The sequence below is a fragment of the Martes martes genome, assembly GCF_963455335.1.
Source record: "Martes martes genome assembly, chromosome: 8".
NCBI lineage: Eukaryota > Metazoa > Chordata > Mammalia > Carnivora > Mustelidae > Martes > Martes martes.
Window position 1 is genome coordinate 128,973,623 of NC_137895.1, and position 18,167 is coordinate 128,991,789.

The following is an 18,167-nucleotide window of genomic DNA, read 5'->3' on the forward strand; positions in this document are numbered from 1 at the left end:
ACCTAAGCCAAAATCAAGAGTCAGAGGCCCAACTGACTGAGCCACCCAGGCGCCCCCTCCACATTTTTTTCTTTTTAATCACCATTTTCACACGTTTCTGTTGAGCCAAACCTTCATATTATGTTTAATAAAGTATGGTCCATTTTGACATGTATGATTTTTATAATGTAGGTAGCATAAACCTTCAACAAACCTTCAGTATTTAACTGGAAGGGAGAAAACGACTTTTGAGGTGAATTGAATTTTAAAAAATAGAGAAAAATATAGATATATCCTTCTTTAAAAGAAAAAGTAGCTAAGCACCTCGTCCCCAATTAAGGTATTAAATTACTGTGCCAGTGTCACACTTTTAATGTATCTGATTAATTTAATGAATTTGGTAACTTATCTGATTCGGCATTCAAGAATTATATCATCTCTTTTGGTGCCATAAAATGCTAGGTAATGCCACTTTAGGAACTTTGGACAAATCATTAACCTTTTTTGGTTTTACTCCCATCATCAGTAGAAAATGGGATTGAAGTTGATAATTACTTTTATACCCTCTAGCTATAAAATTTTATGGTTACTGAATGTGGAATTTGGGGAGCATTACTCATTTCCCAAAATTCTACACTAAGAGCAGATTCACTCTGGGTTTTTTGTGTGTATGTGTTGTGGTGGACTTTGGTTCATATATTTTATTTTTTTTTTTTTTATTTTTTTTTTTTTTATTTTTTTTTTTTTTAAAGATTTTATTTATTTATTTGTCAGAGAGAGAGAGAGAGAGAGCGAGCACAGGCAGACAGAGTGGCAGAGGGAGAAGCAGGCTCCCTGCGGAGCAAGGAGCCCGATGTGGGACTCGATCCCAGGACGCCGGGATCATGACCTGAGCCGAAGGCAGCCGCTTAACCAACTGAGCCACCCAGGCGTCCCTGGTTCATATATTTTAATGAACACTGTCACTTTACTGGTAACCCTAGGAACCAAATGAAAAAAGAATTATAAGAGGCAGTTGGGGAAAAAATAGCTCGGTCCAGAAAGAGGAAAGCTTCCTGTTCCTGGAGCACCACAATGTCACAGCCTTTAAATCTGACTGTTTATGCAAAATCCAGATGGTAAAGACAGAAGACCACAAATTTTGTGTCTATGTCTTTTTATTTCTTTTTATCTGCTGATCAGATAGGGTGGGGTGGGGAATGTTAGGTAGAAAAGCAAGGATGTGAATACAAAATTAAGAAAGCCCTTTTTGAAAATTTGTAAAATTCTGCTATTTTAATTTTATTTATTTATTTATTTTGTTAGTTATTATAAAGATTTTATTTATTTGTCAAAGAGAGAGTGGGGGGGGGAGAGAGCGAGAGAGCGGGTGCACACAAGCAGGGGGAGGTACTGGCAGGAGGAGAAACAGGTCTGGACTTGATCATGACCTGAACCGAAGGTAGACACTTATCCACTGAGGTACCCATGCGTCCCAATTCCTCTCCTTTTATTGAAATAGAAATGAAGCAGAATTTATAAAAATTGCAGTTACTTGTAATGATAACCACAAAATATTTTTATCAATTAAAATTACGAAAAGCTAAGAGTCAAATGATATAATTATTGAAAAAAGTTCTGGGATGCCTGGGTGGCTCAGTTAGTTAAGAGCCTGCCTTTGGCTCGGGTCATGATCCCAGGGTCCTGGGATGGGGTCCTGCGTTGGGCTCCCTGCTCGGTAGGGAGCCTGCTTCTCCCACTGCTGGCACCTCCTCCTGCTTGTGCGCGCGCGCTCTCTGATGAGTAAATAAATAAAATCTTTAAAACATGTATAATTAATGAAAAAAGTTCTTTTTAATGAATAAACTAGTAACGATTATCCTTTGTATCAAACTTCCATTAAAGATTGACGAAACGGAGAGGCACCAGAATGATGAAATGGCAGTATTAGAAAGCGTATATGCTTCTGCTGCTGCTGGACTAATGCATCCAGTAGGGAGTGGAAAAACTGATAACAACCTATGTCCTATTACAGAAAATGAAGAATCTGATGGGTAAGCCTATAGCAATATTTTAATAGTAGGTAATTATTATTTTCCTATAAAACAAATTCTAGTTGGAGCTAACGTTCATGATTAACAAATTTTGTTTTTTAGTAAGGCTATTTCAACTTGGGTGCTAATCAGAAAAATTTAAATAATGAGATACCATTTTTTGCAGTCATAGTGATAAATATTTTATTAAAAAATTAACAACCAAAGTTAGCAAATGTGAGGAAAAGGACATTCTTATATACTGTTGTTAAATAAAATTGGTAAATCCTTTCTGAAGGGTAATTTAGCAGTGTGTTTCAAAAACTTTAAATATTCTGTCCCTTTATCCCAAGAGCTTCATTGCTAGGACTAGATCCTATAGGAAAACATGACTTGTGTAAATACACACACATTCTAAGGACATTTATTATACATTGTTATATATATAAAATATGACATATGTTAAGGATATTTATTATAGCATTATTTTCATATAAACAAGTTGGAGATAGTCTAAGTATCTGTCAATAGGGAAGTAAATTTTTACTCCTGTAAAACAATGTAGTATGTGACTGTTAGAAAAAATGAGTTTAGGTCTACAAAGTACTGATTGTTTAACAAAGTATATTTAAAGTTTTTGGTTTGATGTCATATTTTATGCAAATTTTGGAATACTTTTATTTACTTATTTATTTTTCTATCCCAGCATTTCTTTCTGTTTTTTGTTTTTTTTTTTTTAATTATGCTATGGTAGTCACCATACAGTCCATCATTAGTTTTTGATGTAGTGTTCTGTGATTCGTTGTTTGTGTAAAACACCCAGGGCTCCATGCGATACATGCCCTACTTAATACGCATCATTGCACTCCCTCAACTCCCCCACCCCACTCCCCTTTAAAACCCTCAGTTTGATTCCCAGAGTCCATAGTTTCTCATGGTTCATCTCCGCCGCTGATTTTATCCCCTTCATTTTTCCCTTTTTTCTAATGTCCTCCATGCTATACCTTATGTTCCACAAATAAGTGAAACTATGTCATAATTGTCTTTCTCTGTTTGACTTATTTCACTCAGCATAATCTCCTTCAGTTCCATCACATTGATGCAAATGTTGGTATTTATCCTTTTTGATGGCTGAGGAATATTCCATTGTATATATGGACCATATCTTCTTTATCCATTCATCTGTTGAAGGGTACTTCTGCTCCTTCCACAGTTTGGCTATTGTACACATTGTTGCTATGAACATTGGGATGCATATGGCTCTTCGTTTCACTACATCTGTATCTTTGGGGTAAATACCCAGTATTGCAATTGCTGAGTCTTAGGGTAGCTCTGTTTTTAACTTTTTGAGGAACCTCCACACTATTTTCCAAAGCTGCTGCACCAACTTGCATTCCCACCAACAGTGTAACAGGGTTCCCCTTTCTCCACATTCTCTCCAACACTTATTGTTTCCTGTCCTGTTAATTTTGACCATTCTAACTGGTGTAAGGTGGTATCTCATTGTGGTTTTGATTTGAATTTCCCTAATGGCTAATGAAGATGAACATTTTTTCATGTGTCTGTTAGCCATTTGTATGTCTTCTTTGGAGAAGTGTCTGTTCATGTCTTCTGCCCATTTTTTAATATAATTTTTTATTTTTTAATTAACATATGATGTATTATTAGCCCCAGGGGTACAGGTCTGTGAATCACCGGGTTTACACACTTTACAGCACTCACCATAGCATATACCTTCCCCAGTGTCCATAACCCAACCACCCTCTCCGTACCCCCCTCCCCCTGGCAACCCTCTGTTTGTTTTGTGAGAGTAAGAGTCTCATGATTTGTCTCCCTCCTGATCCCATCTCGTTTCATTTATTCCTTTCCTACCCCTCAAACCCTCCATGTTGCCTCTCAACTTCCTCATATCAGGGAGATCATATGATCATTGTCTTTCTCTGATTGACTTATTTCACTCAGCATAATACCCTCTAGTTCCATCCACGTCGTTGCAAAGGGCAAGATTTCATTTCTTTTGATGGCTGCATAGTAGTCCATTGTATATATATACCACATCTTATTTATCCATTCATGTGTGGATGGACATCTAGGTTCTTTCCATCGTTTGGCTATTGTGGACATTGCTGCTATAAACATTCGGGTGCACGTGCCCCTTTGGATCACTATGTTTGTATCTTTAGGGTAAATACCCCGTAGTGTGATTGCTGGGTCATAGGATAGCTCTATTTTCAACTTTTTTTTTTTTTTAAAGATTTTATTTATTTATTTGCCAGAGAAAGAGATCACAAGTAGGCAGAGAGGCAGGCAGAGAGAGAGCAGGAAGCAGGCTCCCTGCTGAGCAGAGATCCCAGGACCCTGGGACCATGACCTGAGCCGAAGGCAGAGGCTTTAACCCACTGAGCCACCCAGGCACCCTATTTTCAACTTTTCGAGGAACCTCCATGCTGTTTTCAGGAGTGGTTGCACCAGCTTGCATTCCCACCAACAGTATAGGTGGGTTCCCCTTTCTCCACATTCTCGCCAGCATCTATCATTTCCTGACTTGTTAATTTTAGCCATTCTGACTGGTGTGATGTGGTATCTCATTGTGGTTTTGATTTGTATTTCCCTGATGCTGAGTGATGTGGAGTACTTTTTCATGTGTCTGTTGTTCTGCACATTTTTTGACTTGATTATTTGTTTTTTGGGTGTGGAGTTTGGGAAGTACTTTATAGATCTTGGATACCAGCCCTTTATCTGTAGTGTCAGTTGCAAATATCTTCTCCCATTCCGTGGATTGTCTCTTTGTGTTGACTGTTTCCTTTGCTGTGCAGAAGCTTTTTATCTTGAGGAAGTCCCAAAAGTTCATTTTCACTTTTGTTTCCTTTTCCTTTGGAGACATGTTTTGAAAGAAGTTGCTGTGGCTAATGTCGAAGAGGTTACTACCTATGTGCTCCTCTAGGATTTTGATGGATTCCTGTCTCATATTGAGGTCTTTCATCCATTTAGAGTTTATCTTTGTGTATGGTGTAGGAGAATGGTCGAGTTTTGTGAAAAATAGAATACTTTTAATATCTGCTGTGTTGCGAAAGGAAGTTACCTGCTATACTGGCACTCTTATTACCAACAAAATTGCTAGTCACTAGGTTTTGGTTTTGGTTCCTAATGCATGAGTACTCAAATGTTGGGCCCTCAAATTGATCTGAATATTACCAAGAGATTTCATATGGCAACTTGTCCCATGTTCTATACAAACATTTGATTTGATCCCTGTGCTATAAACCAAGATGTCGCTAATGCGTTGAATCTTCTTCTTAAGGTAACTTGCACACGTGCTATTATCCTATCCTTCCTTTTTAAAGAGAATCTATTTCTACATGAGCCACACCAAAATTTTCAATAATGACTTCATATTATAGAATTTATGAGAATTCAGTTTACAAAATAGGAATATTTTCTGCATTCTAAACCCCTTGTACTTCTCTTACAGAATTTTATTTTGTTTTTCTTTTTTAAAGATTTTATTTATTTATTTGACAGACAGAGATCACAAGTAGGCAGAGAGGCAGGCGGAGAGAGAGAGGGAAGCAGGCGTCCCGCTGAGCAGAGAGCCGGACGCGGGGCTTGATCCCAGGACCCTGAGATCGTGACCTGAGCCGAAGGCAGAGGCCTTAACCCACTGAGCCACCCAGGCGCCCCCTCTTACAGAATTTTAATATGACTAATTATTTTGGATAGCAGAAGATATCCTAGAGTTAGATGATTTTTATCAAACTTGAAATACTGCTGTTGGAACTTAGAGTTTTTCTGTGGTCTTTCTAAGCATGAGAAAAAATGAATCAGGTTATATAATACTATATATCTAGAAAATTTTTAAGGAGTCTTTTCCTTGTATAATTTCATGAATTATTTAATGCCTTTTTTAAAAAAGATTTTATTTGTTTATATTAGAGAGAGAGTTGGGGGTGAGGTGTGGTGGTGGGGAGAGGGACAAGTGGGCTTATCCCACAACCCTGAGATCATGACCTGAGCCAAAACCAAGAGTCAGAGACTTAACGGACTAAGCCACTCAAGCGTCCCCTTGGTCTGGCACTTAAAAAAAAAACCAACATTTGGTGCTACACGTATGTAATTTAAAAAATTTCAAAATATTACAAAAATACTACTACGTCATCATTGTGTAAGGATTGAACTAAACAAGAAAATTAAGTCATCTATGATCATTCCACTTAGCTATGAAATCCTTAAAAGAACCATGTACACTTAGTGATCCTTATTTCCCTCCTATTCACCCTTGAATTCTCACTAGTAATTTTCACTCCCATTACTCCAGAATTGATTTTTCAAAGGTTACCACTGATTTTCATTTTAATAAATCTAGACATATTTTCTTAGATCTCATTTTATTTAACCTATCAGCAATATTTGACCCATTGGAAAACTCTCTTCTCCAAAATTCTATCTTCATTTAGCTTTCAGGATATCACTCACTCACCTGGTATCCCCCCTGCCTTTCTAGTCTGTGCATCTCAGCCTGATTTGCTTCTTTCTCCTCATTCTCCACCTCTTCCACATTGAAGTCGTCTAGGAATCAGTCCTTGATCTTCTTTCTCTTGACTTTTACTATCTTGTATATTCTAATGATCCTCAAGTTTGTATCTTGAGCCCACATCTCTCTGTGTAATTCCAGACCTACATATAAAACCACCTATTTGGGGGGCTCCTGGGTGGCTCAGTGGGTTAAAGCCTCCGCCTTTGGCTCAGGTCATGATCCCAGGGTCCTGGGATCGAGCCCTGTATCGGGCTCTCTGCTTCGCAGGAAGCCTGCTTCTTCCTCTCTCCCTCTCTGCTTACTTGTGATCTCTCTCTCTCTGTGTCAAATAAATAAATAATCTTTAAAAAAAACCCACCTATTTGATATTTCTTTGGGATAGTTATTGGGTATTGCAAACTTAATATGTCCAAAATTGAACTACTGATATTCTTTCTTATACCTGTCCTTCTCGTCTTTCCTAATTAAGTTAATGACAATTCTTCTAGTTGCTCAGCCAAAAAACTTGGTATCATCTTTGACTCCTGTCTTTTTCTTTTTCATACATGCCCCATCTAATCTGTCAGCCAATCTTGTCAGGTCTTCCTTCAAAATATAATCAGAAGCCAAACACATCCTCCATGACCAAGCCACTGTCATCTGTTGTCTGTATAAGTGTAATAATTAACTAATTGGTCTTCTTGTTGCTTTTTTTTTTTGTCTTTTCCTTTTCCATTAATTCTAAACACAGTGGATCTTTTAAAACATAACTCAGATTATGTCTTCCTCTGCTCAAACCCCAGTTGCCTCCCATTTCGCTCAGAGTATGTGCCAAAGTTCTTTCTAACACCTACAAGGCCTTGTATGATGTGCTCATCTCGGGTCTCTCCCTATTGCTTACCACCTCTCCTTGATTTGAACTCCTATTTTCTGTCCTTTTCACTCTGCTGAGGTACACTGAATGTTTCACTTTTTTTTTTTTTTCTCTCACTATAAACACTTTGAGCTTACCTCTCTACTTCCTGTTGACTCTGTCTGGAGTGCTTTTCCCATCAATACCCTTATGGCTTGCTTGCTCCTTGCTCCTTCCTATTTTTTTTTTTAAATTTTCCTTAAAAATTAAGGCCTTTTGGGGCGCCTGGGTGGCACAGTGGGTTGAGCCTTGCCTTCAGCTTGGGTCATGGTGCGAGGGTCCTGGGATCAAGCCCTACATCAGGCTCTCTGCTCAGCGGGGGCCTGCTTCCCCCTCTTTCTCTGCCTACTTGTGATCTCTCTCTCTCTGTCAAATAAATACATAAAATCTTTTAAAAAAAATTAAGGCTTTTCTTGGTTATCCTGATTACTCCTTTCCCTATAGCACATCAAAATTTTATTTCTCTGCTTTAGTTTTTCTTCTCTGCTACTTTCTATTTTGCCTGTGTAGTTTATTGTTTTCTTGTGTTTACTTCACTCATGAGTAGGATTTTTATCTGTTCATTGCCATGTTCTCGTTGCCTAGAAAACTTTCTAGCGTATATAGTTCTATTCAATAAATGTTTATTGAGTGAATGGGGTTTAACCTGCATGTATTGTTTTTAACATAATACTGATTCTCACTTAAACAAAAAGAAAGTTTGACATGCGTCCCTTCTGACAATTTAATCTGTCAGTTATATAAATTTTTTTTTTATTTTTGGGGGGCCCAATGTTGTGGTTACTTGCTACTTATTCTTTTACTGGTATTTATGTTAGTTTTAATTATAGTAAAATGGATCAAAGGAATCACAAACTTTATTTATATTTTGTTAAGGAAAATGAAATATGATGGTAAACTATTATAGGACTTTAACAATTCTTGCAAAAGGATTATGAGCCCTCAATATGTAAAATAAAAAGATGAAGCTGGAATTTATTGCCTGCTAGTAAGAGAGAACTATGCTGGTCAGTCTTTTCTGACAGAGCAGTCTAGTATTCTTATATAGGGTTTTGGGAAGAGTAAAGTTTAAGGTTTGGGGGGCTTTCAGAGAATTAAGTGGTTTGTCATCAACTGAAACACCATTTTAATTTGAGTGAGACGGTTGGTTGGTTGGTTGGCACTCGAGGCCTGTGTATTGGAGTGATTTTGTTCCATATTGGCTTTCTTTTAGAAAGGAGGAGCTGACATTGCTTGGTTGGTGAGTGAGGCCAGTAGGCCTCGATCAATTACACACATTTTAAACTACATATGGTGTCTTTTTGTTACTATCGCTTCATATTTGGGTTCCCCCCCCACCCTAAGTTTGAGGCGATTTTAACTAGATTTTTTTCTATTTAAAAGTTGCTTCTATCAACTGTGTTCAAAATGAAAGCTATTTCATATTCTGTAATTATAGATTTATTTTTGAAATTTAGGTCGAGAAAAATTGTTTAATAATTGCTTTAAAGAAGATCCTTCTTTATTGGATGTTAAATTTTAACTAGAATAGTTACCTGTTTAACAGTTTTAAAACAGTAATTGCTAGCTTTGTTTTTGTTTTCAGTGCTCTTAGGGGCTCATGTTCAATTACTAAATTAATAATCTCTTGTGGGAAATTTCAGTCTTTTTTTGAGTTTATGTAGCTATATGCTATTAATATTCTCTTGCATACATTTAGTCCATAAAAAAGTAATTATAATTTTGTATTAGTAAATCTAGCTTTTTATATTAGAATTAAATAGTGGGCTAAAAGTATACAAAAGTTACCAAATCATTTTCTTTAAGAAAATTAAAAAAAAATTATTTGTGAGAGAGAGAGAGTATGAGCAGGAGGGAGGGGCAAAGGGAGAGGGAGAAGCTCACTGGGGAGCCTGATTTGGAGCTTGATCCCAGGACTTGGAGATCATGACCTGAGCGGAAGGCAGACCTTATCTGACTGAGCCACCCAGGCACCCCCAAATAATTTTATTTTCAAACAAAATTAATCAGATTTTTGCTATTTTTGAGTGTGATATAATGACATATGAGTATTGTTGAATTTTGTCCAGATTTTTTGAGGTATAATTGACATAACTTTGTAAGTGTAAGGTATACCTGTATTACTTTAATATGCTTTTATATTTGAAATGATAATAGTGTTAATAACTCTGTCACCTCACATAATTATCATTTCTTTTTTAGTAACTCTTTTAGCAACTTTCAAATGTATAACAGTATTATTATTATTATTATTATTATTATTTTTTAAGATTTTATTTATTTACTTGACAGACAGAGATCACAAGGAGGCAGAGAGGCAGGCAGAGAGAGAGGGAAGCAGGCTCCCTGCTGAGCAGAGAGCCCGATGCGGGGCTTGATCCCAGGACCCTGGGATCATGACCTGAGCCGAAGGCAGAGGCTTAACCCACTGAGCCACCCAGGCCCCCTATAACAGTATTATTAACTGTAATCACCATTCTGTACATTAGATCCTCAGATCTTACTAACCTTGTAACAGGAAGTTTGTACCCTTTAGCCAATATCTACGTATTTCCCTCAGCCTCTCACCCCTGGCAACCAGAAGTCTGTAAATGTGTTTTTTTAAAGATTCCATGTGTAAGTCAGATCATAGAGTATTTGTCTTTTTGTGTGACTTCCTTCACTTAGCATAATTCCCTCAAGGTTCATTTATGTTGTCGCATATGTCAGGGTTTCCCTCTTTTTTTGTGGCTAAAAGTATTCCACTGTAAATATGTAGCACATTTTTAAATCCGTGGATCCACTGATGGGCACTTAGGTTGTTTCCGTGTCTTGGCTGTTGTAAATAATGCTGCAGTAAATGTAGAGGCGCAGATACCTCTTTGAGATACTGATTCATTTCCCTCAATGTTCCCAGAAATGGGATTACTGGATCATCTGATAGTTCTATTTTTAATTTTTTTTTTTTCTATTTTTAATTTTTTGAGGAACCTCCACACTGTTTTGCATAGTGGCTGTACCAGTTTACAGTCCTGTAACAGTGTATAAGGATTCCCTTTTCTGTACATCTTTGCCAGTGGTATCTCTTCCCTTTTTGTTGTAAGCCATTTTATCAGGTGTGAGGTGATAGATATATCATTATGGTTTTGATATGCGTTTCCCTGATGAATAGTGATGTCGAGCTCATTTTTTGGTCCTTTTGGCCATTTGAATATCTTCTGAGGAAAGCTGTCTATTAAGGTGCCTTGCCAAGTTTTTAATTAAATTATTTGTTTTGGTTTTTTTTTTTTTTTTTTGCTGTTGAATTGTATGAATTTCTTATATACTTTAGATATTAACCTTTTTTCAGATAGTGTGGTTTGCACATATTTTCTTTCATTCTGTAGGTTGCCTTTTCATTATGTTACTTGTTTCTGCTTTGTTTTTTAGATTTTATTTAAATTCAACTTAGTTAACATATATTGTATTACTAGTTTCAGGGGTAGACTTTAGTGATTCATCACCTGCATATAACACCCAGTGCTCATCACAAGTGCCCTCCCTAATGCCCACCACACAGTTAGACCATCTTCCCGTCCACCTGCCCTCCAGCAACCCTGTTTGTTTCCTCTAGTTAAGAGTCCCTTATGGTTTGCTTCCCTCTCTGTTTTTATCTTATTTTTTCCTTTCCTTCCCCTATATATTCAACGTAAATGGAACTAGAGTGTTGCTCGTTTCTTTTGCCGTGCAGAAACATTGCTTGTTCCACTGATTTTGCTTTTGTTGTTTGTACTTTTGATGTCACATCCAAAATCATTGCCAACATCAATGTCAGGGAGCTTTCCCCCTGTTTTCTTGTAGGAGTTTTATGGTTTAAGGTTATATACTTAAGTCTTTAATCCAGTTTGGGTTAATTTTTGTGAGTGGTGTAAGTTAGGGGTCCAGTTTCATTCTCTGCATGTGAATATCCAGTTTTCTCAGGATCATTTATTGAAGAGATTATCTTTTCTTCCTTGAGTGGCTCAGCTCCCTTATCAGATTTTAGTTGACTATATCCATGGGTTTATTGTCTGGTTCTTGATTCTGTTTCTTTGGGTTTTGTGTTTGTTTTTATGAACGATCATCCTGTTTTGATTACTATACCTTTGTAACAGTTCAAAAACAGGAAGTGTGATGCTTTCCAGCTTTGTTCTTTCCCAGGATTGATTTGCTTATCTGGGGTGTTTTTTGTTCTATATAAATTTTAGGATTCTTTTTCCCATTTCTCTGAAAAATGTCACTGGAATTTTGACAGGGATTGCATTGAATCTACAGATGGCTTTGAGTCATGGAATATTTGATTGATTTTTCTAATCCATAAATAATGAGATATCTTCCTATTTGTGTGTCTGATGTTTCTTTTATCAAAGTCTAATAGTTTTTAGTGTACATATCTTTCACCTCCTTGGTTAAATTTATTCCTAAGTATTTTGTTCTTTTTGATGCTTTTGTGAATGGTATTTTTAAATTTCTTTTTCAGATTTTTTTGGTTAATGTATTGAAATGTAACGGATTTGTATATGTGGATTTTGTATGCTTCATCTTTGCTAGTTCTAACAGCTTTTTGGTGGTGTCTTCAGGATTTTCTTTCTTTTTTTTTTTTAATTTATTTATTTGTTAGAGAGAGAGAGAGCGAGCACAGGCAGACGGAGTGGTAGGCAGAGGCAGAGGGAGAAGCAGGCTCCCCGCGGAGCAAGGAGCCCGATGTGGGACTCGATCCCAGAACGCTGGGATCATGACCTGAGCCAAAGGCAGCCGCTTAACCAACTGAGCCACCCAGGCGTCCCTCTTCAGGATTTTCTATATGTAAGACCCATATCCTCTGCAGACAAAGACAGTTTGATTTCTTCTTTTTCTGATCTGGATGCCTTTTATTTCTTTATCTAGTCTGATGTTGAATACGAGTGATAAAGCGGGCACCTTTGTCTTATTCTTGAACTTAGAGGAAAAACTTTCAGTGTTTTGGCACTGAGTATGATGTTAGCTGTGGGTTTTTCATATGTGGCCTTAATTATGTTCAGGTATGATACTTTGGTACCCACTTTATTGAGAGTGTTTATCATGAAAAGATGTTGAATTTTGTCAAATGCTTTTTCTGCACATATTGAGATGATCATATCATTTTTTTTTCATTCTGTTAATGTGTATCAAACTTACTGATTTGATTTGATTGATTTCTGTAGGTTAATTTTGCTCAGTAAAGTATTCTTGGTTGGCGGTTCTTTCCTCAGCATTTAAAAAAAATATTTGATTTATTTATTTAACACAGAGAAAGAGATCACAAGTAGGCAGAACAGCAGGCCGAGAGAGAGGGGGAAGCAGGCTCCCCACTGAGCAGAGAGCCCGATGTGAGGTTCAATCCCAGGATCCTGAGATCATGACCTGAGCTGAAGGCAGAGGCCCAGCCCGCTGAGCCACCCAGGCACCCCTCTCTCAGCATTTTGAATATACAATTCCATTCTTCTTCTGGCATGTAAGGTTTCTGCTGGGAAACTGCTAATAGCCTTATGAGGGTTCACTTGTAGGTGACAAGCTTCTTTTCTCTTGCTGCTTTTATGATTCTCTCTTTGATTTTGATTTTTGACAGTTTTATTATAATATGTTTTGGAGAAAATCTCTTTAAGTTGAGTTTGTTTGATGACTGAGCTTCATAAACCTGGATTCCAAATGTTTCTCTTAGTTTGAGAATTCTCACCCATGACTTCTTTAATAAGCCTTATGTCTTTTTCTCCCTCTCTCCTCCTTCTGGAACTGCAGTAATTTACATGTTGTTTCTTTTAGTGGTATCCCGTAATCACATAGGCTTTTCTCACTCATTTTCTTTATTTTTTCTTTGTTCTCCACTGATTGGATAATTTGAAAGTTTTAAAATTTGAAAATTTTAAATTCACAGGATTTTTTTGGATCCATTTTCCTCTCAGTGATTTCTTTTCTTTTCTTTCTCTTTTTTAAAAGATTTTATTTTTATTTATTTGACAGAGAGAGAAGGATCACAAGTAGGCAGAGAGGCAGGCAGAGAGAGAGGGGGAAGCAGGGAGCCTGATGCCGGGCTGGATCCAAGGACCCTGAAATCATGACGGGAGCTGAAGGCAGACACTTAACCAACTGAGCCACCCAGTTGCCCCCTGTCAGTGATTTCTATTGCTTTTTAAAATTTCATTTACTATATTATTCAGCTCCAGAGTTTTTTAGTTCTTTTTTAACTATTTGCAGCTCTTTTTAAAAAAATATATTTTATTTATTCATTTGAGAAAGAAAGCTAAAGAGATCAAGTTGCGGGAGGGACAGAGAGAGGGAGAGAGAATGTCAAGCAGACCTGGGGCTCGATCCCATGACCCTGAGGTCATGACCTTAGCTGAAACCAAGAGTCAGACACTTAACTGACTAAGCCACCCAGGTGCCCTTCCAACTCTTTATTAAACTTCTCATTTTGTTCATCTAGTATTTTTCTCATTTTATTGAACTGGCTTTTTTTTTTTTTTAAGATTTCATTTGTTTGTTTATTTATTTATTTTAGAGAGAGCATGTTTGTGAGCCAGACGAGTAGCAGAGGGAGAGGGACATGCAGACTCTGCACTGAGCATAAGCCCGATGCAGGGGTGGATCTCATGACCTTGCAATCATGACCTGAAACAAAATCAAGGGTCAGGCGCTTAACAGACTGAGCCACCCAGGCACCCCTGAATTGGCTTTTTGTGTTTTCTTGTAGCTCACTGAGTTTCCTTAAAACTGCTATTTTGAACTCTTTTTTGGATAAACTACTGATCTTCACGTATTTGAGATCAATTACTAGAAGATTATTGTGATCATTTCACGGTATCATATTTCCTTGATTTGTTATATTCTTTGAAGTTTTGCATTGCTGTCTTTGCATTTGAAGTAGTCTTTAATGACTACCTTTCCAGTGTGTCCAAACCTGATTTTTTTTGGTTTTTGGTTTTTCGTTTTTTTGCTCTGGTGGTGTGCTGGAACTTTACTGTAGGAAATCTGGTTTTCCAAAAAGGCTCTCTCTTCAATGGGTGATTATCTAAGACAGTGTTTTCCAGGGGCTCCGAGATGTGGTTGAGAGGAAGGGGCTGGAGCCAGTGTATGGGCTGTTGCTAATTCCACAGCTGGGACTGTAATGAGTGTGCCTGTTATCTGATGCATGGGTAGGCAAGAGTTTTCCTAGGTCCCTTGTTTATGGTGCTTGGTTCCACAGCTCCTACAAAGAGGTCCACAGCCATTTTGTCACCACAAAGACATTGTATTTTAATTGTATATTTATCTGACTTTGAAGCAAGGGATGTGTATTTTCTTATATATGGTTAGACTTGATAACTGTTCTGTGAACTAATAAATGAATTGAGATGGGTAGCAGAATTTCACAAAAAAATTGTTTTTTTTTATTCTTTACCAGTAAAATTATTAGAAAACATTGGCTTTTAAAAAATTTTTAAAAATTTTTAAAAAGATTTTTTAAAATTTAATTTAATTTTTTCCCAGTGCTCCAAGATTCATTGTTTATGGACCACACCCAGTGCTCCATGCAATACATGCCCTCCTTAATACCCACCACCAGGCTCAACCAACCCCCGACCCCTACCCCTCCAGAGTCCTCACTTTGTTTCTCAGAATCCACCGCTCTCATGGGTTGTCCCCCCTCTGATTTCCTCCAACTCACTTTTCTTCTCCATCTCCCAATGTCCTCCATGTTATTCCTCATGTTCCACAAGTAAGTGAAACCATATGATAATTAACTCTCTCTCCTTGACTTATTTCACTCAGCATAATCTCCTCCAGTCCTGTCCATGTTGATACAAAAGTTGGGTATTCACCCTTTTTGATGGAGGTGTAATATTCCATTGTATATATGGACCATATCTTCTTTATCCATTCGTCTGTTGAAGGGCATCTTGGCTCTTTCCACAGTTTGGCAATTGTGGGCATTGCTGCTATGAACATTGGGGTACAGATGGCCCTTCTTTTCACTACATCTGTATCTTTGGAGTAAATACCCAGTAGTGCAATTGCAGGGTCATAGGGAAGCTCTATTTTTAATTTCTTAAGGAATCTCCACACTGTTCTTTAAATTGGCTGCACCAACTTGCATTCCCAGGAACAGTGTAAGAGGGTTCCCCTTTCTCCACATCTTCTCCAACACTTATTGTTTACTGTGATGGCTAATGAAGATGAACATTTTTTCATGTGTCTGTTAGCCATTTGTATGTCTTCTTTGGAGAAGTGTCTGTTCATGTCTTCTGCCCATTTTTTGATGTGATTATCTGTTTTGTGTGTGTTTAGTTTGAGGAGTTCTTTATAGATCTTGGAAATCAGCCCTTTATCTGTAGTGTCATTTGTGAATATCTTCTCCTAATCCGTGGGTTGTCTCTTTGTTTTGTTGACTGTTTCCTTTGCTGTGCAGAAGTTTTGATCTTGATGAAGTCCCAAAAGTTCATTTTTGCTTTTGTTTCCTTTGCCTTTGGAGACCTGTCTTGAAAGAAGTTGCTGTGGCCGATGTCGAAGAGGTTACTGCCTATGTTCTCCTCTAGGATTTTGATAGATTCCTGCCTCACATTCAGGTCTTTTATCCATTTTGAGTTTATCTTTGTGTATGGTATAAGAGAATGGTTGAGTATTTATTTGAGAGAGAGAGAGAGAGAGAGAGAAAGAGAGAACACGAGAGGGGAAAAGGTCAGAGGGAGAAGCAGACTTCCCGTGGAGCTGGGAGCTTGATACGGGACTTGATCCCGGGACTCTGGGATCATGACCTGAGCCAAAGGCAGTGGCTTAAGCAACTGAGCCACCCAGGCACCCGAAAACATTGGCTTTTTAATGGATATTTTAACTGGATTTTTTAAAATAGTGATCCTGCTTTGGATACAAAGGAAGTAAGAAAAGGGGAAAAAGAAAAACAAACATCAAAAGAATCTGTGATTACACCAAGGTTTGAGAAAGCCCCTTCTCTAACTTCTCATCCACTACAAATGAATGATGACATGACTTCAAGTGGAATGGATCAGGATGAAGGAAGGTAAAATCTATAAATTCTTTATTTCCCTCTGAAGGAATTTTAACAGTGATTACTTTTTATGGAAATAAAATACTGTAGTGTAGGTACAGGCAAAGACAAATACTTAAGTATATCAGACACACTGCTTGAAAGGTTAAGATGAGGACAAGTGACTTTGACAAGGAGCAGTTTCAACAGTCACCATGGATGCTGGACTGTAATGAATAAGTATAAAGAACTCCTTAGAGAATTTTTTTTAAAGATTTATTTTTTTGACAGATGGAGATCACAAGTATGCAGAGAGGCAGGCAGAGAGAGAGGAGGGGAAGCAGGCTCCCTGCTGAGCAGAGAGCCTGATGCGGGGCTAGATCCCAGGACCCTGGGATCATGACCTGAGCCAAAAGCAGAGGCTTTAACCTACTGAGCCAGCCAGGCGCCCCTCCTTAGAGAATTTTTATGGGGAAAGGTAATAGAAAAATGGATGATAACTGAAAAAGACTATGGAGTTCAAAGGAATTTTATTTTTTAATTTTAAGATGGGAGCTTTTAGAGTATGTTTGTATGCTCCTGGAAATAATCCAATAGAGACAGACACGGTTATTTAATTTAATTTTGTTCACATTTCCAAATGTTAGAAAGCTTATTAATTGTATTACATTCGTTTAAAGATTATATAGTATTTGTCCTTAGTATTCCTATTCATGTACTTTTGTGTGAAGGAGTTGTTTATTCAGAATTCGTTCCATAGTGGAGTATTTTCATATAATTGAATATGCATATACTATCATTCATTGATTTAAGAATATACGTATAATAGTAAATATACAAACCATAGGCCATTCTGAATAGAACTAATCATTCCTTGATAATTTTAGATATTCCGTGCCTTTCACAGTATCATGAATAGCTATGGTTTTATTAGGGACTTTGAAGTGTCTGCTTATGTTAACTTAATATTTGTTTAGATTCTGGGGGAAGGGGAAAGATTTTATTTATAATTGAAAAATAAACTATTAATGTATCATAGATTATTACTTTTGGTTTATAAATTTCTAAGTTACAAAAACCATGATTCCTGTGCCAACAGTGTCATTGACACATATATAGTGTGCTCAATAAGTGTATGTTCGTGAATAAACAGTTAAATGAATATATGAATGCCCATTGATCAACTTCTTTAGAAGAAGCAAATCTTTAGTTGTTTGAAAGTAGATTTTCAATATTGCCTATGTATGAAGTCTTTTTATTTAAAAAATATGGTTAACATTCTTGAATTATTATTTACAATTATAGCTAAAATGGAATACTAGTAGATTCATTTGCTATCAGATACTTAAAAAGCACTTAAATATTACCTTCCTCACATACTGTAAAACACGTGTTTTGAAGGCACATTTCCTGGATTTGAATTCTGGGTCTACTCCCGACCACATGCACTGGCTTTGGGAAGTTACTTTTTTCTGTGCCTCATTTTCTTCCTGTGTAAAATACCTAATATAATTACCTACATTTATAAGATTGTTGTGAGGCTTAAAATACCTTTAAAGCATATAAAGTTTTCATAATAATGCATAGTATTTACACAGTAGATCCTCAAAACACTAATATCATGATTATTAAAAAAGGGTTTCTTTCATATAAGAACTTAACTTGTACTTTCCAAATCGTTTTTAGAGCCAGTAAAATCTTGTTTTTATTGAAAATGACAACAAAAAATATGGTATATTTCTTCGTATCAAATAATGCAAGTAACATTATGAT

At 37.0% G+C, this 18,167-nt stretch overlaps 1 protein-coding gene across 1 annotated transcript in view; it reads left to right on the forward strand.

The window, feature by feature from the left end:
• LOC308347642 (ankyrin repeat domain-containing protein 26-like) overlaps nt 1-18,167 on the forward strand; it is a 140,593-nt gene that overhangs the window by 62,236 nt on the left and 60,190 nt on the right. The window contains exons 25-26 of the mRNA XM_080811232.1: nt 1,864-2,012; nt 16,260-16,427. Coding sequence (XP_080667358.1) covers nt 1,864-2,012; nt 16,260-16,427 — 317 coding nt within the window. The remainder of the gene's footprint in view (nt 1-1,863; nt 2,013-16,259; nt 16,428-18,167) is intronic.